At 39.0% G+C, this 22,569-nt stretch overlaps 1 protein-coding gene across 2 annotated transcripts; it reads right to left on the minus strand.

Annotated features, from left to right (window-relative positions):
- Window positions 1–349: 349 nt before the first annotated feature.
- On the minus strand, window positions 350–21,195 carry LOC136436949 (furin-like). 2 transcript variants are annotated; one of them, XM_066431364.1, is made up of 14 exons: window positions 20,991–21,195; window positions 14,395–14,559; window positions 13,261–13,356; window positions 12,973–13,083; window positions 12,124–12,249; window positions 10,471–10,538; window positions 10,104–10,192; window positions 9,457–9,638; window positions 8,928–9,143; window positions 7,683–7,783; window positions 6,810–6,913; window positions 3,598–3,712; window positions 1,676–1,977; window positions 350–1,041 (listed from the first exon to the last, which is right to left on the minus strand). In XM_066431364.1, exons 2-14 carry the CDS (start codon window positions 14,548–14,550, stop codon window positions 737–739), a joined length of 1,971 nt encoding a protein of 656 aa, XP_066287461.1. In that variant the 5' UTR covers window positions 14,551–14,559; window positions 20,991–21,195; the 3' UTR covers window positions 350–736. The 2 variants fall into 2 exon arrangements, with proteins under 2 accessions (XP_066287461.1, XP_066287460.1); XM_066431363.1 differs by having other exon boundaries at window positions 20,939–21,195.
- Window positions 21,196–22,569: the final 1,374 nt, after the last annotated feature.

Consider the following 22,569-nt stretch of genomic DNA (forward strand, 5'->3'; position numbering starts at 1 on the left):
TCTAACACTGCGAGACTTGCCGGTAGCCTAGTACGCAGACTGGCGATGTGAGTCTCACCACCTGTACAGCAACAGCAAAAGAGGAAGTTTGCAGAATGACGATGGGGAACACCTCTGGCCTGTTCCAATGCAAAACAGGGTGCAAGAAAACATTTTTTGACCAAGAATGTAGACACAATGGAATACAAATTAATATATGTAATCTGTTATCTACTTTTGGCCGAGCTCAAACTCAAAATGTACCATCGTAGATACAAATAACAACAGGAATTTCGTGGTTCATAATCTTCTATCTTAAGATTGCCTAAAAATCATTAAGTCAAGGGCATTCACGACACTGAGGTAAAACTGAGAGGTTAAAAGGTGAGACTTTATTGAAATAGTCATCGATACACCTGAAGGCAATGAAAATATACTTTGGACAAATGAACTGCCATTTTGTAGCTCAAGTACTGATAAAACTACATAATCATGTTTCATTGTCTACAGTTTTCTGTTCAACATGTCTAGTCACAGTCTCGTTTGGTTTGATTCGTTTCGAGGTCAGTTTTATATTCACAGTCAAAACTTTCACAATACAAAAACTGTGTACTTTTGTTTTGGTCATTGTAACATCAGCTAAGCTTGTTAAAACAGCAAACTTCATAACTTTATGTAAAGTGACAAGTTTCTTAAAATGCACTTGCCTAAAATATGCAGAATGGGGGCGGGTCCAATGTTTTTCTTGTCCGGGGCACTAAGCAATGCCTACAGTGTTTGCATCTGAAATATATGATGCTGATGAAACTGCCTCACGTTTAGTTGGACAGATGCGTTCTTTCTTTACAACTAAGACAACACCTACAATAACACCTAACAAAACACCACATGCTGTAATGATCCAGACCCAAAAGGCTATCTTTTGAGTAGAACCTGGTCCTGAATTGCCTGATACACGACAGTTGTTATTGTTCCCCTCATTTGTATTCATGCCTGGAATGCTGGAGTCGGCAGGGTCTGTGGCAGTTCCTAACAAGGCAACGGTCCAGCCGTTTAGAACTCCTGAAGGACAAATTAACACAACATTCAGATTTGTACAGTACAAAAAACTGAAATATGAAGCAAGTGTGTATGAACAGGACACATCTATAAGACGATGTGTGTTCTTTGTGGCAAGTTGCCTGGTGAATCTACATGTATTTTTGAGTCCAGGATATGTGTTCTGTATTGGGATTTATCAGGTGCCCCACCTATTCAAAACGGCATGCTACTGAGTTGAGGATATGTGTTTTGTATTGGGATTTATCAGGTGCCCCACCTACCTGTACTATTGAGTCGAGTATAAGGGTTCTGTATTGGGATTTGTCAGGTGCCCCACCTCCCCACCCTGTGCTATTGAGTCGAGGATATGTGTTCTGTATTGGGATTTGCCAGGTGCCCCACCTCCCTGTACTATCGAGTTGAGGATGTGTGTTCTTTATGGAGAGTTGCCAGGTGCTGCATCTAACTGTACTAACGAGTAGAGATTGTGTGTTCTGTCTGGAAAATCGCCAGGTGCTCCACTTACCTGTCGAATTGAGTTGAGGATGTGTGTTCTGTATGGAGATCTTTTAGAGTTGCCAGGTGCTGCACCTAACTGTACTAACTGTAGAGATTGTGTGTTCTGTCTGGAAAAATCGCCAGGTGCTCCACTTACCTGTCGAATTGAGTTGAGGATGTGTGTTCTGTATGGAGAGTTGCCAGGTGCCTACTGCACTCTCCCCCCAGTGATGCAATGTCATAAATGTCCACGCCAAGTCTGGCTCCATGTCCGTGGCTCTCCCTGGAGCGATGTCAGAAACTGTGCCTCCAGGAGAGGTCAGTCTGATCCGCAGGTGCCCGCGGTGGGGGAAGGTGATGCTGACGGTCAATAAAACGTGCTCCAAGTAGTTAACCACACAGCTGTCAGACGGGACAGTGATGTTTTCGTGAACTTCACCACTCTGGGGAATCTCTATGCTGGAGTGAATAATAAAAAAACGTGGGTCTCTTCATTTTCCACTGCCTTCAAAAAAGAAGTCAAACCCAACCATAGTCAACCTTAGTTAACTTAGAACTTTGACAGTAGTCTAGATAACTATTTTTGATTCCCATGTATTTCCATGTACTTGTTTGTCTGCAATTAGCCTTCGGGCATGAAATTGCAATAAAGTTATTAATAAAAGCACACATTACAAGTGATGTAAGTATGTGAATGATGAATCATCTGTTTGGAATTATCCAAGAGGCAAATATCACAAAATTATCTGACATACTACTGCATTTTGCTACAATCCTAATGTATACTAATACTGGGCATCTAATACAGACACAAAATGCCAAACAAAGACGTTTGCCGCAGACCAAATCAGAAAGAAGTAGCAGACGTCGTAAGAGAGAGTGGACCACAGGGGTTTGGACATGTCCTGTGAATGGAAGAGAGCAGACCAGCAAAGAGGAACCTTGATTGAAAACCACTCGGTAGACGAAGATGCAGGGGGAGTTTAAGATTGACATGGAGATCGAATGTAGGGAAGGGCATTCAAGCTACTAGAATCTACTGGAACAGAGCAAATGAGAGAAGCACAACACAGATAAATTAACTTACATAAATATACATCCAACAGACCCAACGCTTCTAGCTCTATTGGAAAGAGGATCTCCGTGCAAAAGATATAGAAGTCAACTTTCTTATTTACTTCTGTATTTACTTCTGGATTGAATTAATGATTTCTTGGGTGTGGGTGGGGCCATTGCTGTAGGCAGACTTCATGTTTTTGTTGTATATGTATATATGTATGTATATATATATATATATATATATATATATATATATATATATATATATATATATGTATATATAGATCTAACGTTATATCTATAAGTTTGTATTTTTGTTAAGTGGCATTGGCAAAATAAGTTGTGTAACTTGAGTGCAGCGCCACTTTGTCTTTGTCTCTGTTATCTTTTAATAATAATAATAAAAAAAGAAGATATATTTGGAAATAACGGCCCGATGCACCTTAAAGGCAGGGGAGGAATGAAGGTTAACAGTATTTAGTGATCTAATTTAAAGATATCGGAGTTTGCACCTGTGAATATTCATATACAGGTGCAAGACAAAAAAAAACATGTCTATGCCTGTCAGTGAACGGCATTCAGCCGTAGGGCAGATTAAGCTGTGAGAATATGCATTATTTTCGTTAGTGTTAAGTTTCTTGAACAATTTCGTATACAGCTGGATTGCATTTACATATTAGATTAATGACAATGTGTGTGTGTGTGTGTGTGTGTGTGTGTGTGTGTGTGTGTGTGTGTGTGTGTGTGTGTGTGTGTGTGTGGTGTGTGTTTGTGTGTGTGTATGTGTGTGTTAGCATTCAGTTGCAGGTACAAGTTTACATACAAGTCATCGTAGTCCATTTACTGTTAGTAGATGGCATTCAGACCAGGGACAGGTCCAATTTTGTATCAACGTCACATTTCATTGCACAACAATTGTTTCACGTCACAGTACACTAAACAAAGTCTCTTTTTTTTAGATGATGACATCATTCACCGTAAGCTGCATATTTTCCTCGATGAAAGAAGATAATGTTCTACCTTAAACTTTCTCTTCGTTCGGTGCAGCTGACCTGCTCAGGTACACAGCTCCAATTGGCAGCCATTGCTGTTAGTTTTCCAGCATCAAGGAGGCCGAATCCGCAGTAGTCATTCACTGATATACGTAAAAAAAAAAGAGGTAAAGCAGGCATCCTAAATTGAGTGAAGCATAATGCTTTTTCAAGTAGTGGTAGTGCATTGAGGCTTCGCCACGGCTCACGTTTTTGGCCAAGCACACCGGGTCACCCCTACACTCTTCTTGATAAGTGTGTTGGGTTCTTTTACGTGCAGAGGTTTGACGCTTGAGGCTTACGCTTAAAGCTCCCTCATACACGTGGCCGCTAGCTTTACGTCACCATCCGAAATGACAAATGCAATCCCTTACAACATCGACCCTTACAACATCGACCGACCTCGAGTCGACCACTGTGGTTCGAACGCAGGCCGCCCTTCGGATCCACGGAATTTGATCCAGGTGGCGAAGCAGCGGGGTTGCGATACCGCTTGCGCCGCGGGGACATATCTCTGATATACGTAAGGTGGGGAAATAGACACATATGTGAGGAAATAGTCCTTTCAATATGAAGTACTGAAAGTAGTACAGACTGCCGTACACGTGTGATGCTTAGGTCACAATTGCGCCGGTGCCCGTCGGGGATGTAGCCCCGGCCGGGCTCTGACGTCTGGGGGGCACCGGTTGTCGTGGTCACAATTAAAAGTTTCTTTCACGCTGTCCTGCAGGGGTCCCGGGGTGCTCCGGCAGGCACTCTCGGCATTTTTGTAAAATTTTGTCACCTTCATTGGTCGGTCTCCGGTAGGAACCCGTCAGTTGCTCTGACGATGTCTTGTAGTGACCCCTGCGGGGTCCGACAAGGTACCGCGTGCTTTTCACATCCAGGTGGGGCAGTTGTAGGGTCCCTGCCGAATGCCCCGTGAACGACGGTCGGGCATCAGGCAGGCTCCTCGTGGGCACCCTTCATATCCCGGGGGTATATAAAACTGCACTGGAGCTCAAAAAGAAACACGATATACGAAATTTACGCCTTAGTTCTGCTCACCTGATCTGTAACGTCACACACTTGATCCGGTCTTAACAAGTACACACACTTGCTCTGTGCACTTGGTTTGTTTCAAAACATAACAATAGTTAATTCTATACTCTTTGGGCGATGACACCAGTACCAACATATCCCTTTCCCACAAAAACTTTGATTCTCTGATACAACCAAGATATGTGGAAAGTACATTGTTTGAAGTAAATAAGTTCCAAACAAAATATACAAAGACAGATTGCCTTATTTTCTGAAGTAAAAATCAAAGTTACATTGTATGATATCAATAAGGCCAAAATGTTCCTAATCAAGTCAAGTCAATTCAAGGCCTTTATTTCACTTCGAGGTGCTTGTTCGGCCATATGGCCGCTTTTCGACAAGGTCGAAGTGACAAGAGAAACAGACCAACGTTTTGTTGGTAATGATAGATGAAAAATTAAACTCGAAAGCCCAATCTCTGCTATAAGTAAAATAAAATTGCTGAAACAATTGATGCTATTGAGAAAATCGAATACATCATCCCTCAAAAGATTCTCATAACTATATGATATGCAACAGTCTTATAAACCTATATTTTACTTACTGTAACATTGTTTGGGGATGCGCCTACGGTGCAATTCTACATCCTCTTCTAACTCTCCAAAATAAATTCACAAGGATAGCAAGTGCTTCTGACTTTCGTTGAGACAAAATACTAGATATCCACGATATCAATAAATATGCAAACAATCACATTTTTCTGGCGTTTGAAAGTGCCATTAAAACCCATCATAGCCCACTGTTGTAGTAAGGAAAGGAAAGGAACATGTAGTAGTCATATGTTCAGTTATTATCTAACTTAAATCTATACTATTAATTATTATATCATCTATAGTTATCGTATTCCTTTGATAATTTTGCTACATTATTTATAATTCATAATCAAGTTTGAGAAGTATAGACCAGGAGGGCCTAGTATTAGCAAGGACTATATAATGTCCTTGGTATAAGCTATATACGCTTTTTGCTCCTCCTTAACCTGTTTTTATTTATTGTTTATCGTATTATGTGTTATAGATTTTCTTGTTGTGCAAATTAATAAACAAATAAACAAACAAACACGCACACAGACCAAAAAAAATACTTGTCCCGGTGAACTGCCGGCACCCGTAGGGGTACCGCTCGGTGTGCTCAGGTTGAGGTCACGGCGACGTTTTGTCCGCGGGGCCCGGGTAGAATTTAAATCAGAACTAAATTTTTCTCGGGTCCCCGCCGGGCCCAAAAAAAAGCCCGGTAGCCGCAGGGCCACGGGGCCACGTAGGGGTCACGCCCGGAAGTGCCAAATACGGCCCGGGAACTACCCGGCAGGACCCCTTTTTCCAATTGTGACCTAAGCATGAATTGGTTCATCAGGTTATTGTCACATATTAAAAAGACCCTTTGTACAAACTAAGTTTTATTCAACCGACGATTCGGTGATGATTGTCAACTTCCTCATGGCAATTCTGACTGGCTTTGCACTGCAACTAGATGTGCCTTTCCTTTATATCCGGTCCCAAAAGTAAAGTATTTACATATTTTGAGATACCAGTCAGAATTGCCTTTGAAAAGGTAACAGACGGTGGTATCGTGTGGCGCAATCGGTAGGGTTTTTTGCCCAGAACCGTGAGGTCCAGGGTTCAAAACCATCGGTATGCCCCGATGTTGTGCCCTTGGGAAAGGCAATTTGCACGAATTTCCTCAGTCTACCCAGGTTCGAAAATGGTACATGACTTCGGCTGGGAGAAGGTCGTATTGAGGTCACCTGCTGGCACCGAATGGCAGCCGCCCAGACCCTTGCGATAGCTCCCCAAAGTACAAACGTGGAGCAAATGTGTATCTTGTGTATTATGTGATTGTACACCATACATGTAATTTAGCACTGGCTGCCATTGCACCGATTTTCGGACCGATGAACCACTTATTATTATAACAGACGGTCAACCAAGCGTCTGTTGAATAAAACACTTGGTTGTGTACATATAACATTTTTATTAAATACAGAATCATTTATGACAGTTTATTCTAGTCATAGACATAAAGCTGGCAGCTTTTACAATAAACTTGTTTCCTTTGTGGTTGTAGCTTTGTGGTTGTAGCTTTAGAAATTCAAGTAATACAGGCTACAGGAATTGAACTGACCTCTGAATCCAGCCGAATTTTCCTTCCAAGTCTGACCACAGATCCCGGTGTTTCTGGAGGTTCTAGTGACCAGATGTTGGACATCTCGAACGGACAGTTTGTCGCTGAAACAGTCAAATCATTATTCAGTGTAGTCACTGGCCAAGTAATGTTGACCGAATGTATACAATCAGTTATCACACAAAAATGCATTTGCTCGTGGAAATAAAAATTTACCATATAAACAGATGATAACTTTAGATACATCGTTCGTTCCCATTTAAATGTACACATTTTGTAACTTCCGTTACCGTTTGAAGTAAGACGTTTCTGACATTAAGATATGCCACATATAAGGTGCCAAACTGTCGATTTTAAAGGCCAGAAAAGTTTTAAGTCGTCATAAAACGACAGTTTGGCATCTTATATGTGGCATATCTTAATGTCAGGAACGTCTAACTTCAAACGGTAAAGGAAGTTACAAAATGTGTACATTTCAAAGAGAAACGAGCGACATACCTTTATATGCATTAAGAAATCCCAAAAATAGTCTCTTGAAATGTATCTTTTTGCGATACATCTAAATAGTAGCAAGTAACGACTTTGAACAGAAGCACAGACTTCTCTCTTCCTTTAGGGGCAATCATTAACGCTATATCTGTTCCACGCTTTTAACATCGTGCAGCTAATGTAGTGAAAATCATCACTGCCAATCAATCAGAAATTAGCGTATAGTTCTTCGCTATATATGGAGTTTTTTTCCCAACGTTCTGTGCTAAAGGGGGCCGTGGAGCTTTGTTTAACAAAAAGGCCTTCTGAATGGATATGACATATCCTTATGAATGGATATGACAACTGTATCCGCAGCGTTTGAAAAAAAAACAGTTTTATTACTTTGCATTCAGCACGAGGGCAAAGACCCCAGCTGCCATGGCAGCAGAAGGGGACGTTCCAGAGAAGGTTATGCCACAGCCTGTCGCTCTATGAGGGACGACCTGTAGTAGATATGCATACAAATGTGTATATGAATCTGTGCAAAAACGAGACAATTATCTCTCATTCAAATAATTTCTACGACCGAAAAATCCTTTTTTTTTACACTCAAACAGCCATTATTAAAAAATTCCGCCGTATGAAAAAGCCCTAAGACAAAAGCCTGGGAATATTAGTTCTCCATAATTTAAGCCCTCAATGAGTAAGTTCGAACGCTCATTGCTTTCGTTTATTAACCATGTTTGGAACAATGTTATGCCTCACGGATAGGGAGAGAGGGTACTTGATGCCGGCGTAAATAAGACCGCACGTTCTATTCGAATAAGTCACTTCGAACATGATAGAATGGTGTTCGGATTCTAAAGAAAGTCTGGAATTTTGCGCCCATATTTGACCATCGTAAAAGTTCTTCTTCTACTTTATGATCACCAACTATGATACCAGGCTGACATGGTTTTTGAAAGGTACACCCCACAAAATAGTATGGCAGAAGATTAATGCAAACATTCCTACAGTTTCTCCACAAAGATAATTCATGATGAGGTGACTCAGGTAACATCAATTTCATTTCTTGTTTCAGAAAAAAATGCTACATTTGACTATCAACACGAAACCAGAGTCTGAGAGGAAAGTCTGTACTGTTGCACACAGTTTTAGGAGGTGTACAGAGTCAGGTACAGATTTTCTTTTGTTTGTTTCATGATGTCCTCTTGTTTAACTCTTAAGCATGTCCAAGAACCAACGAATTAAATTTCTATGGGGTTAGTTCCATACTCATTATAGCTGCAATCTGTGACTTACGAACACAAAAGCCTTCTGATTTTGATACTTCCCTTCTTTCAACAAATTGGGATCAAAATGCATTTATTCATTTATTTATTTATTTCTGTATTCTTTTACTAGGGTAGCTCCCTCAGTGGCTTGGCACTGTTTTTCAGGGAAGCCCTAGGTATACATATACAAACAATACATTGATATTTAATAACATAACATAGCATATTTGTGCGTCATTACAAAATCGTATCCATACTCATAGTCCATTTCGTGCTAGGTCGTAAGGATTGGAGGTCAGTGGTCACACAATTCTTTTGCATAAGTTTTGAAAGTTTGTATTGATGAAGTTGTTTTGGAATAGGAATATCTCACCATGCTGGAATTATCCCCTGAGTAGTCCCTACTGTACGTCACAGCAAACACACTGGTACAGGCTTCAGCAAAACCGGGGACGGACCCATCCTGTAGCAGCCCACCGATGCCGATGGTGTTGTTGGTGTTAATGTATCCATTGTAGGCACAGCTGTCATTGTACGTCCCACCGTTACCAGTAGAGAAAACAAAGACAGAACCTGCACCATTTCGGCCCTGAGGAGCAATACAATTGTATGAATGAATGAATGAATGAATGGTCAATTATGAGCATTATGATCAGAAAGGAGAATGCATAGACTGAATTGTGCACTTTTCAAAAGATAAAATCATGTTATGATACAGTATGATCAATATACATATTTATGAATCACAAGTAAACATTAAACATAAGGACACTCATTAGCAAGAACGACAATCAAATGGTCATTGTCTAGGGAACGCAATTATGCCAATTTTTACACCCACCAGGTATCATACAAAAATGCGATTCTCCCCCTTATCACAATATCATTTAAACATTATTTACATCTTGTGCAGCCATGGCTAGGGCTTCTTTAGCGACAGTATCAGGTCCTTCGAGTGCATTGTTCCAGTCAGAAGGACCCCAGCTACAGGAGTAGATACTGATGCCCCGGTGCTCATGACTTAGAGCTGACGCCTCCTGGGCATCCGACAACTCTGTGATGGCACCGCTGAACATTTTGATACCTGTGGCATAGTCATAGTAACATTGGTTTGGAACAATTCATCATAAAATGGATTATTGATCTGGTTTTCCAATATATATTACAAATCAAAGCAAAGATAAAATCATATAATCGATCAAATATTTCATTTTTCAGCCATTTACTGCTATCCTCCAGTATTATCATAGTACATGTTTTTTAAAAATCTCAAAGTCAAAGCACAAAGTGATTATATTTAACGTTACACATCTTTATCCAATATATTTTGCTTTTAAATTGTTCTTTGCAATACCTTGAATACAAAAAGGTTTATCTAATCTGTCAGGTAATTGTCGAACTAGTAATTAAAATTCTAGATGTCTGTTTGAGATTTTCACAAGTTCAAAAAGGGTTCTATCAATTTCTAGGTAATTATTAGCATTTAGCTGTTATTATAGTATATTTGAAACACTAAATGAATATAAGATGACAATACTGCAATATTTACCTGCAACCATGGCCTTGTACGCCACTCCCACACCACAGAAGCTGTTGTTGTGGACTGCTGCAATTATTCCAGCACAGTTGGTACCATGGCTTGGGAGAAGACAACGATAAACATGTCTATTTATTACAGACACTGTGCAGGTATATGCTATCAGTTAGACCTATGCACGATACCTGAAATGTGCATTATGTGAGTTACACTTAAGAACTCGATCCTACGTACAATGGTATCGAATTGGTTTTCAGCTTTGGGGTCCCTAGACGATGTCATCCATATAATCAAATCAACAATGCCTTACACATAAAGTGTTGACTACAAATTTAGCTTAACCATAATGTGTCATAGTAGTAAAATACTACCCCATTACCTTAGTTGTGGTATATTGGGTGTTGGATCCGTTGTCTCGTCCAAGACATTATAAGACAAACCAGGGGCCTGCATGGTAAAGTAAACACAGGTTGAAGTTAAAGCTCTACTTAGAGCATATTTGCACCCTCAATTCATCTCTTATTTCTACGTTAGTACTTTTGCAAAGCTGGGTTGTACTGAGCCTTTGTATCAGTACTACTCCAATTGCATCTGTTACATACAAGGCTTTGTAGTGTGTATTGGGTAATAGCAAATCGTGTACCGAAAAGTGAAATACGTACATCTTAATTAACGCCCTTGAGCACAAGAAACAAAAATGATAAAGATATTTTACTTCTTGTTCAAGAATAAACCATCTAAAAAGAGTAAAGACATCAGTTCCTAACCCAAATTAATCAAGATAAGTTGTCAAATGGTTGAAATGATTGTCTTAAAGACCCACCATGTGACATTTTGGGGCAAAAATTGAAATTATTCCTGTGAACAAATCTAAATACACATGACATGTACAACCACTTTTAAGCATATTTCCATCATTAATTCGTCTTTTTCTGGCATGTCTGGTGTTTGTGAACTGTACAAAAACAAGCTGTAAAAGTCTACAAAAGTATGTCAAAACCTCCTGGTGTAAACAACAACACCCTGCTCACTGGCAGGTCCCCTGCGGTTAGGCTAATGACTTAGCGACACTTCAGTGGATCTCGATAACAGCTGATGTTATAAGTGATCCTCTTCTTCGGAAACACTCTTTTCGCATAAAGATAGAATATGATGATGAATTAAGCCAGGTTGAAGGGCACTGATAAATCGGATTTTCCCTGTTCAAATCTGCTAGAACTATGGTAAGGAGGTTTGGCAGAAACTGTAAACAGGCACCCCGCTAGGCAGTTGGGCTCACACTGCCCCAACTGCCAACTGGCCCTGTATTCTTTGAAAGTTCACAGTTTTAAACTGGTTTATATGGTGGAATGATGCTGTAACATTCCTTCCTGAATACTGGTATGTAATTCTACAATGTTAATTCAACTTACTATGTAAAGAAATGGTAGTAGAATTGACTGTCTGTATTGACCAAATCTTACAATGTGCAGCTTTAACGATTGTCGGTTTAAAGGGTAACGCCATCCGTAGATGCTTCCGTTTGTATTTCAACAAAAGTAGGCCAGGATCAAAATAAAAAGGCTATTGAAATTAAAGTAAGGTTCTTTTTATTTTTTATTTTTTAATTGCATTTCACAAATGAATAACAAATAATACAAACAAGAGAAAATCAAAGTACAGGAAAATGAACATAAGCCAAGGATCCAAAACAATAAGTAATGGTGGAAACAGAAATGGACTACTTTGTAAGTATAAGTAATATCCAAAATAATAGTAATAATAGCCTCATTGGCAAATAAATATAACAAAATCAGTAACAATCAAAGATAACAAAATATTGAAATTAAAACAGAAATTAATATGAAAAGTCCATATCAACAGAATCATGAGAACATAAGTAACAAAAAGAACTAATAGTGACTGATCAGTAGCGAAGACAAATGGCAAAAAAAAACGATATCAACCAAAGATAACAGTTATTACATTTGATTAAAACAAATTGATTATAAACAAATTCTAAATCAAAGTAATGTTTACTGAAGCTACACACCAGATTATCTTGCAGGTCTGGTTGAGTGGTGAATATCCCATCATCGATCACACCCACCACCACCCCCTCTCCCTTCTGTGTTCTCTCCCAGGCTGGTAGAACATTCATGTTTACTGCACCAGTGTGCTGTAATTTAAGTTAGAAAAAGACTTAAGAGCAAATGTCTGTAAGGATCAAACAATGGTGGCTGGGGTAAAAAAAAATCGATTTGGCTCATATTTTGCACAGGGATAGCACTTAGCCCATCCCACTCAAAAGAGCTTTCTTTCTGCTCAAAACCGAGTGTTGCCATGGTAACAGCCCAAACAAGGTTTTGGGCCATTTTCCCTGATTTGCGCATATCAATAACATGAAAATTGGCACAGTTTAGGACATGATTACGAGCAGATGCTTGAATTTAACGGAAAATCAAAAAGACCAACTCTTCAACATTTCTAGAATACCTTTGAAAGTTTCAGAAATTGAAGTTGAAGGGCTTGAAAGTGTCAGAAATTGAAGATGAAGGTCAACCTCAAAACAATACAGGCTTGACAAAAAACGTCATTTTGCCCAACTTTGCACCAAAAGTGGTGATTCATATTTAAACCATATATACTGAACATATTTGCTATAAAATGCATTCTTGCAAAGATTGGTTGTCACGTGGTTGTCCTCAGAAGTAGGCCATTTTTCATGTTTGACGAAAAAATATGATGTTGGGCAATATCTATGAAACAATATATGGGAAAGTAAAAAAGTGATCTGATTCAGATTGTCTTTAAATAGCTCACACCCTATCTACTCATTTCTGTTTTCCTTACCCTAATTCTGGAATTTTGTATAATCTTGAACATTTGGCAACGAACTTACCAAATATGTCTGTGTGCCCCACATTGGGTCGTTTAGTACCACTCCTTGATGCCCTTCTTGATGCACGTAAAGTTGCCTGGTGTGAGATACTTGTTCCTTTACCATTTTTACCTGCATAATATAAGTACAAAAATGTGTCACTATATAAAATTTTCAGATTGATACATGCAGCTAAATTGATATTCAGCATCGATACATAATCATATCTCAATTTGAATGTCACTTCTGGAAGTCTACAAACGAAAGAAATGTGAGATAACAGCAAGTTAGTAAACCCTTGAAACTTACTGAATGTTCAGCTCTTAAAATCCCTTCACTTTCTTTGTCCTTAAGACGAGATCGTCTGACAGTTTCTTCCTTGAAAAGATAGAAGTCTGAAAATATCTGTAAGTAGAAGTAAACATTGTGATAATGCGCATATGTCAGTAGCCATATGATTGTTATCAAGCAACCTCCCCCTCCTAAATGCTAGGGTCACATTTCCAATCCGGGGCCCGACCGGTCAGTCTTTGGGAACGAAAAGTATGATATAAAAGACCAAAAAAAAAAACACCAAACGTACCCAAATTTATTCAACATACACTTTGATTTTTCGTTTCCGCAAACAGCCCGGCCGGGCCCCGGTTAGGAAATGTGACCCTAGCATAACTTGAGGTTGAGCGACCGTTGCGCAACCATATGTTATTGGAACATGATGCAAATATGATTGAATTAAACAGTATGATTCAAAAGTCAGCACAAAGGACGTATTACAAAAATAATATTTTTGTTTTTATCTCGTATTTAGCGAAATCACGTTCTTTCAAACGTTTGATGACTTATCGCTCACTCATCAGGCACAGCTTTTGTATTTTGTATTTATTTATTTCTCACAGGTAAAAGAACAAAATTAAACATACATATGACTAATCAAAACACACAGTGCTGGGGAAAGTAGCGACCAATGTGGTCAATAATATTCCTTCCCCATTTTTTTAAACAAAATGAATTACAATAATAAATTAAGATATAGAAACAAAAAATAATCAACAACATGATATCGTAACAAATTACAAATCAATAACTAATAACAATAACACAAAACATTAACTAAATCATTAGATATAAAGAAACAGTTACATAACTGAATACAGAAAAATTACCAGCTAAATAAGCAAGGAAACAATTCGATAAATAATAACAAAGCAAATAACGACAAACAGATATGATAACATACGTGAACAACATAAAAAATGCATCCTATCAGGACATAAATGAAAAAGCCAATGAATAGAAGATTGAGCAAAGGACTGATTGTTTAAAATTGAACTTTTTTAAAACATGTTTTAGCTTAGCTAGTAGAAAGGTTTACAAATGCCATTCCTATGATACACGTCAACGGTTCGAGATGGTAACATTTAGCTCAAGATATTTCATTCACACCTTCTTAACTAGAGTCACCCCTGCCTTCTGTGCTATACGTAGTGCCTCCTCCCTTCCACCCTCCAGCTGGACTGCCCAGGTTCTTTCCAGGGTTGGCTGGTTACTAGACACCATACTTGTCAGCAGTGACAGGAACACAACAAGCTTAAGATGCATGTTTCTGTGCTAGAAGAGAGAACACGAATGATTGTCAGATATATATAGAATACAACACGGGGTATTCCGTATCACCCGAGGTACTAGCCCGACCGCGGGCAGGATCGCCAGACGGCCGTAGGCCGGAGGGCGATCCGACCCGCGGGAGGGCTGGGACCGAAGGTGATGCGGAATACAACGTGTTGTATTTTATCTTTGTCATACCCACCCGAGAAAACAGACATTTCAATGCGGAATGCGTCAAAAGTTGATGGAGTATTGTGTCCTCGAACATAAAACTGTAACAACATTGGTTCCAACCTCCGAATCCGGTATTCGAATTTTCGACGGCGGCGCAACCGGCGCGCTCGAAATGCATTCTAAATATTCTATGGAACTCCGTGTGATACAACTCCCGGATGCTATGTAAAACAGCAAGGTGTGCTACTACGTACGCGAGTAGTACGCGTATCCGGTAGAGAGTGGACGAATTTCTACCAATCAGACGTCCTTGATGAATGAACTGCGGGGTAGCGGGTCTCGAGGCGAATTCGCTGCAGGAAAGCGACTCAGACCGTATTTTCAGAACGTTTTATGAACCTCTAAGGTATGCTACTACTCTACAGTCATTGAATAAATGAGATGGAATAATATTCATGTGATTATTAATAATTTGCAAGTGTTTCTACTCATAGCATATGCATTCACCCATTGAAATTCCAGAGTATTACGCTAGGAGGCACGACTTCTCGGTGCATGCATTTGTTTGCTTGTTGGGGCCACAAAGGGCACTGATACCGGGTGTACCTATACGCCGGGTACCTACACGGGTTCCTATACGTTTTCCCCTTACCCCTACGGTTTCATAAAAAAAGCCAATAGGGGGTCAAACCGACAGCACATTTTCCTAACATCAAAAGCTATATGCCACAAGAAAATCAGTAACACAGGTTGTCCAGAGTACGATATATCAAAATTGGAAGCTATTCTGCAGTACCTTGGAAATCCGCCAGGAAGTCCAAAATCTATATAAGGCCACTCAATACAGCCATTCTAAATATTAAGCAACTCCATACAGCCGTTCTTCAACTGGTGACTACTGACACGGCATCACACAAACACGCACCTGCACGTGTACATACACACACACACACACACACACACACACACACACATACCTTTGAGGCAGCTCTTAAACAATAGACTCTTGATTCTTATAGATTGTACGGTTCATAAGTCAATGTAATGAAGCACTAGAAATATGATAAAAAGGGCGAAGTAATTTGCATTTTTGTAGCGCACGCACGCCAATCTCATTAGCGCGTGCAGAGGAATTTTTACAAGGACGGTTCTATAAGTTGTTAAAAAAAGGCATATGGTTAATAGGAATGGGGACGGTAAAACACCCTAAGCCGACGCGTGGAAATTAATCACCAGCTGCATGGGTAGATAGATATTTAATTAATAACTTTAAGCTAACGTTAGACCATAGTTTAGACCACATTGCCCCTAATCAACAAAACGGCCTAACATATATAGCAGTCACCACTCAGAAATCAGGACCATAGCATTTCCAGGACACAAGATATCAAAACAGGAAGTTCCGCTGCAGTACCGTAACAAGCCTCTAGGGGACCCAAAATCTAATCATTTCCAAGTCTCATCAAGACCTACCCACATACCAAATATCAAGACAATCCATCCAAGCCTTCTCGAGTTATGCTGGTCGTTACATACATACATACATACAAGCAAACGCTACCCTATGCATAACCTTCTTGGCGAAAGGTAGAAAGAAAAGGCCACCCCGCCATAAGCACCGCGTGCACACGATTGAGTGCACGGGGCCCATCTCACCCTTGCCCGCCGGGCGCCTGGAGTACAAAGGGTCTGCTCGTCCGGAGTCAACAAATTGCTCAAGATTACCTTAACTATTTCTATATTATTTTGTAAGGTCGAGAAGGAACTATATGTATACAAGGCAACCAAGTAAGACGATATGACACTCGACACCACAGACGATGTCCATATTACCGATATGCCGGGTTTACAAAACATACTGTATTTTCGTGGAAATACGTGTTAACTTCCGGGTATGGAAAAAGTGACTCCCGTTAATCACAAGATTACATTGCCCATTACCAGGTCCCCTTCACATAGCATATCTACTCTTACAAAATCCTTTAAGACTAGGCAAAGAATAACCGAAACCGTATTACTTGTTATCAAGATAATATAGTCAACGGTAGAAGAGACATTTTAAACATTCATTGTGTGCAATGCTATGTGCCAGCAACGACAAAAAAACAATATAATTTTTCGTCTGATAAAGACTTACCTTTGGCAGTTACGTTACTCTTGACTTTTATCAGTTTGTTTTAACGTGGATAGGATTGCTTAACCTTTTTCTCTTGCTATCTCACATTCTAGCAGTTTTTGACATGATTTCATTTTTGCTTACCGAGTTTAAAATTATTCACCAAGTACATTACCAACAATTTTTTGTCTTATTTTTCTTGTTTTCTTGTTTTTTCTTAAGGGGAGGAAGATTTCCTTATATAAAGAAAGTTCGAGAAAAATCAAGAAACACTCAGCAAAATCTATGCATGTTAATGCTTGCATGAAGAATTTTATTCTTGTTTTTCTTAAGTGAAGAAAGTAGTTCTAGCATAAAGCTCAACTACAAGAATCTTCTAGAAATTTAAGTAAAACTTTCTTTTTCAGTCTTCACACAAGATTCATTTCTTGTTTGGTCGAATGGGGTATTTTATAGAATCTACCCATAAGATTTTATTTCTTGCCATGTGCCCATTTTTTCTTAAATTTGATCTCACTAAGAAGAATATTCTTGAATTTTCTTGATGTTTCTATGTAAAAAGTCTGGGAAATGAGATTCTTGTTTTTGTTGGTAATATTTAAGAAGATATAAGAATTAGATCAATCTAGAAATTCTTAAACAAGTTATGACTATCATAGAATTCATCCAAGTTCTTGGTTTCTTTGTTCAGAAAGTTTAAGAAAGATGATTCTTGTTTTTCTTGGTGATGTATAAGAAGATACAAGAATATGTTTCTTAACTTAACTTGACTAATACTAATACTAATAAAAAATGGAGGAAAAACAAGAAATTCCAAAACAAGCTATCACTAGCATAAGATTCTTGAATGTTCTTGTGATCTTTATCGAGAAATTCCAGAAAAGATGATTCTTGTTTTACACAGTGAAGAATTTTCAGATGCATGTAGTTTTTCTCGTGCTAACTTCTTGGTAAACACTGTTTAAAAAGTTACTGAGTTTGAATATCAAGAGATGGAAAAAGCCAAATGAAATCAGAATGATTTTCTTTTAATTTCTAAATATCAGACGGTTTAAGAAATTAATTCTAGAAACAAGAATGCAAATTTCGGGAATCATGGGAAATTACTCCCATCATCATTTGCTCCAAAATTTGAATAAGCTAGTTCGGAGTTACTACTACGCATGTGCAGTGTCAAAGGTGAAGGCCCCCACGACGGAAACAGTGCTCGCCTCCACATTGTCTCGATTTGCATAACAATGCCCAGACGGGTCTTGTTTCCGTCGCGGGGGCCTTCACCTTTGACACTGCACATGCGTAGTAGCAACTCCGAACTAGCTTATTCAGCCAGTTGGTAACTTCTGTCCTGAGACATATCTGTCTGATGTGCGTTAGATCTAACAATATTTAGGGCTAAGATGTAGCAGGTTTTGTAAGGACACTTTTGTGTATCATGTGAGACCCTGTAGACAACATGGATAACATTTTTGAAGTTCCAAAATGCTACCCAAGCCAAGGCGAAGCTGCAAGTCTGCCCTTGGTACGTTAGCCACCTTGGAAATTATTACACTTTTCTAACTAATATGCTCAGTCTTATTCTTGTGGTTGAATGATAAAGCCAACTAGTTATTGCAACTTCTGTAACTTGAGTTAACGAATACCAGCAACATATTTTCAAGAAAAGGAAAACACATTAATGTATCATGCTGATACACAATATCTTTACAGAGGGAGGGGGGCGATATAGGTCCTGATTGACAATCATTCACCATAAAGTCAGACTTTGCAAAGAGATTGTCCTGTGTGTTGTTCTAGGCTAAGAAACCAGTTGTACAAAAGATGTTGCCCCCATCTCAAGTTTAGAATGGTATTTGCATGTTGGTTAAGGAGGCTTAGAATGACAATCAGTAACAGTATTCGCATGAACAGTATCAGGGGGGAGGGGGGCGATATAGGGATAAACAATCATTCATATAGTCTTTGTGTTTTTCTCCTATAGGCTTAGAAATATGCTGGACCAGAGACGATATCCCCGTATCCAGTTTGGAAAAGCTTCCAACAATTTTAAGTCGTCAGTTATACGAACGACAACACTGCAGCACTGACAGTCAGACTGTTGTAGAACTGCAATTAGTTATTCACATGCAGGCAACGTATCAGGAAAATGGATGCATGCACGAGATACGGGCGTATTACAAATTGAGGATGTTAGTAAATATTACAAATTGGTAATTGTACCTGCAACATTTATCTAAGAGTCATTGTTAACATACAAAACACCGAAAAACTTGCACTGAACTTCTTGATGATAATAAATATGTTTGGAACATGCTATCAATTTGGTGGTATTCTTGATACAATATATTAATCTAAAATTAAGGAACTGTTTCTAGGTTTTTAAGGAAATCAGTCTTTGGGAAAGAAAGGTACAAGAAACTCTTCTACTAACAAGAAACTCATTCTAGCTATGAGAAATTCAGTCTTAAGGAAAGAAAGTTCATCTGGTACAAGAATCATAATCTTAGAACAAGTAACTTATTCTAGGTGTAAGAAATTCAGTCTTGAGGACAGAAAGGTATACCTGGTACAAGAATCTTAATCTTAGAACAAGGAATTTATTCTAGGTGTAAGAAATTCAGTCTTGAGGATAGAAAGGTATTCCTGGTACAAGAATCTTAATCTTAGAACAAGGAACTTATTCTAGGTGTAAGAAATTCAGTCTTGAGGATAGAAAGGTATTCCTGGTACAAGAATCTTAATCTTAGAACAAGGAATTTATTCTAGGTGTAAGAAATTCAGTCTTGAGGACAGAAAGGTATTCCTGGTACAAGAATCTTAATCTTAGAACAAGGAATTTATTCTAGGTGTAAGAAATTCAGTCTTGAGGACAGAAAGGTATTCCTGGTACAAGAATCTTAATCTTAGAACAAGGAACTTATTCTAGGTGTAAGAAATTTAGTCTTGAGGACAGAAAGGTATTCCTGGTACAAGAATCTTAATCTCAGAACAAGGAACTTATTCTAGGTGTAAGAAATTCAGTCTTGAGGATAGAAAGGTATTCCTGGTACAAGAATTATAATCTTAGAACAAGGAACTTATTCTAGGTGTAAGAAATTCAGTCTTGAGGACAGAAAGGTATTCTTGGTACAAGAATCTTAATCTTAGAACAAGGAACTTATTCTAGGTGTAAGAAATTCAGTCTTGGGGACAGAAAGGTATACATACAAGAACCTCAATCTTTTAAGTACAAGAACCTCACTCTAGCTTTTATTCAGTCTTGAGGAAAGATAGTACAAGAACCGTGATCTCAGTACAAAAAAGTCATTCTAGGGGTGAGAAATTCAGAAGAGAAAGAGATTCTTGGTACAAGAATCCCAATTTTAGTACAAGAAACTCATTCTAGGTTCAAGAAAACAAGACCTTTAACCTTTAAAAAGAAATTCAATCTATGTGTAAGGAATTTTGTCTTAAACATTCCGACTGCAAGACCAATATTCTAGAAGTATTGGTCGATTAACTGTAAGAACAAAATTCTTGGTGCAAGAAAAATATTGGTTTCTTGAATTTGCTCAAAACAGGGACTTTTTGAAATTCTTGCACACAGAATAATATGCTTGATGCAAGATGAATTTTCTTAGTACAAGAAAAAACAAGGAAAAATAAGAAAATGCATTTTTGGTAGTGTATGAAGGGAGGTTTTTCTCGATCAGTATTTCCCGGTACGCTGTTTTGCAACTTATATCCATTCTCTAATTTCTCAACTTATAATTAAACTGCTTATCAGTATGAAATTCCTCGGTGTATTATATCCCCATTAAATCCACCTGGTTCAAGAATCCTATAATTCACCAGGTTGTATTGTTTCAGCCAGTAGGTACCCATGTGAGTAATGAGGCTGTTGTAACGCACTCGAGGCACCTCCTTGAACACGGGACCTCCATTTCTCGTCTCTTCCGAAAGACGATGCAGCTCCGACAAGGATACCCTTCCCGGGATTCGATCCGGGGTTTTCCGGATCCAACTAATTGGAAACAGGAGGCTAAACTGCGAAGCCGCTACCAATTGAGCTACAGGGACATCCCTAGGGTATAAATGTACATAAATTAAACTTACCTGTTTGTGCGTTAGGCCTCCGACCGTGGTAAGTACGTGTTTCTACCCTCACCTGTTAAAGGTAACATGAGACGGCATGAAATAGCTACGGTTGTTTTTCTCATCACGGCGTGAAACCATGATGGAGTATGGATATTCGGTTACGATGATTGTACACAGGTATGACGTCATACTGACACGCCAGGGTCAGGTCAAGTGTTATTGACTTCACTCTAAAGGTTGAACGTATCTTGGAAGGGGTCATTGGAATCTTCCATTTTAGATAACGGGGGACAGGACATGGAATATATTTTCAAGTACTAGCTAAGGATAGGCTGCCACACACGTCAACAAGACAAGGTTAATGAAAGGAAAGGAACTATGATTAAGAATCGACTTGCTGACAGTTTGGTGTTTTGTACATAGATAAAATTAGCTGCCAATTTGAAGTGAATTTACATGGCAGCCGGGGGCCTTGGAGGTTGGTAACATTATAAAAGTCATCATAAAATCATCACATTTACAAAAAATGCCGCTACAGTTAAAAAGCTACAGGAGGGCCTTAACCGACAACACCTTTTCCTAACATCAAAAGCAATATGCGGCAGTAAAATCAAACCATATAGTTTGTCCAGAATACGAAATATCAAAACTGGAAGTTTTTCTGCAGTCCCTTGTAAAACCTGCCAGGTAATATAGGCCTTAATCCTACATTAAACGACAAGAAATACGAAATAAGTTTCCATTTATTAGTGCACGCACGCCCAGTTCATTAGCGCTCATTAGCGCACGCCAGGGAATCTTTTAAAGTACAGCTTCAACTACCTCATCGACTGGAAACATACTTCGAGTTTAGGTTATCACAAAAATGCGTTTGCCTGTTAGGACGTGGGAAGGTAAAATACCCTTAAGTCGACCCGTGGAAATTAATCACTAGGTTGGTTGGCCGTTTAAATAATAACCTAACGTTAGACCATATAGCCCCTTATTTACAACATGGCCCAACATAGCTACCTTCGATTTATCAGCCGAAACAAAGTAGAGGGTACCCCGTCATGATCACCGTGCGTCAACGATGAAATGTACGGGGCCCGTCTCACCCTTGCCCGCCGAGAGTGCAAAAGGCCTGCTCATCATAGTAAAAATAATCACTCAGGACTTACCTTTACTGTTTCTTCCTTCCTTCTTAAGGTTTAGAAGGAACTAAAGGGAGCCAAGCAGGACTCAAAGACACCTCACCGCACAGACGATGTCTAAATTACCTATGTCATTTGTTCAAACATATACTGCATCACTACATGTATTTTCGTGGAAATACAGGAAAACTTCCGGTGAATCTCGTTCATCACCTGGTTAAAGTACTCGTTCCCAGGATCACACAAATAGCATAAAAGTACTCCTACAAATTCTAATAAGACTCAGCGAAGAAAATCCAGAACTGTATTGCTTGTTGTCAAGTCTTTATAAGCAATGGTAGAAGAGACATTTCAAATATATATTGTGCGTTATTGCTTTGTCATTGGGGAGACTCAATGCAAGTAGTTAAAACTACTTGCATTGAGTCTCCCCAATGACAAGGCAATATAATTTTTCGTCTAATAAGGACGTACATTTTTTTTGGTTAATCTTGACTGTGATAATGTCGTTTAAAT

The sequence above is a fragment of the Branchiostoma lanceolatum genome, chromosome 6 (genome assembly GCF_035083965.1).
Source record: "Branchiostoma lanceolatum isolate klBraLanc5 chromosome 6, klBraLanc5.hap2, whole genome shotgun sequence".
Classification (NCBI taxonomy): Eukaryota; Metazoa; Chordata; class Leptocardii; order Amphioxiformes; family Branchiostomatidae; genus Branchiostoma; species Branchiostoma lanceolatum.

What these genes read in the sequence shown, in the direction of transcription:
- LOC136436949 (XM_066431364.1), bottom strand. Translation starts at nt 14,550, where the DNA reads ATGCATCTTAAGCTTGTTGTGTTCCTGTCACTGCTGACAAGTATGGTG. An exon ending in GGGTGACTCTAGTTAAGAAG is followed by an intron (nt 13,357 to 14,394) that starts GTGTGAATGAAA and finishes TTCTACTTACAG; the next exon opens with ATATTTTCAGACTTCTATCT. An exon ending in GAACGAAGAGAAAGTTTAAG is followed by an intron (nt 1,978 to 3,597) that starts GTAGAACATTAT and finishes TATTCACTCCAG; the next exon opens with CATAGAGATTCCCCAGAGTG.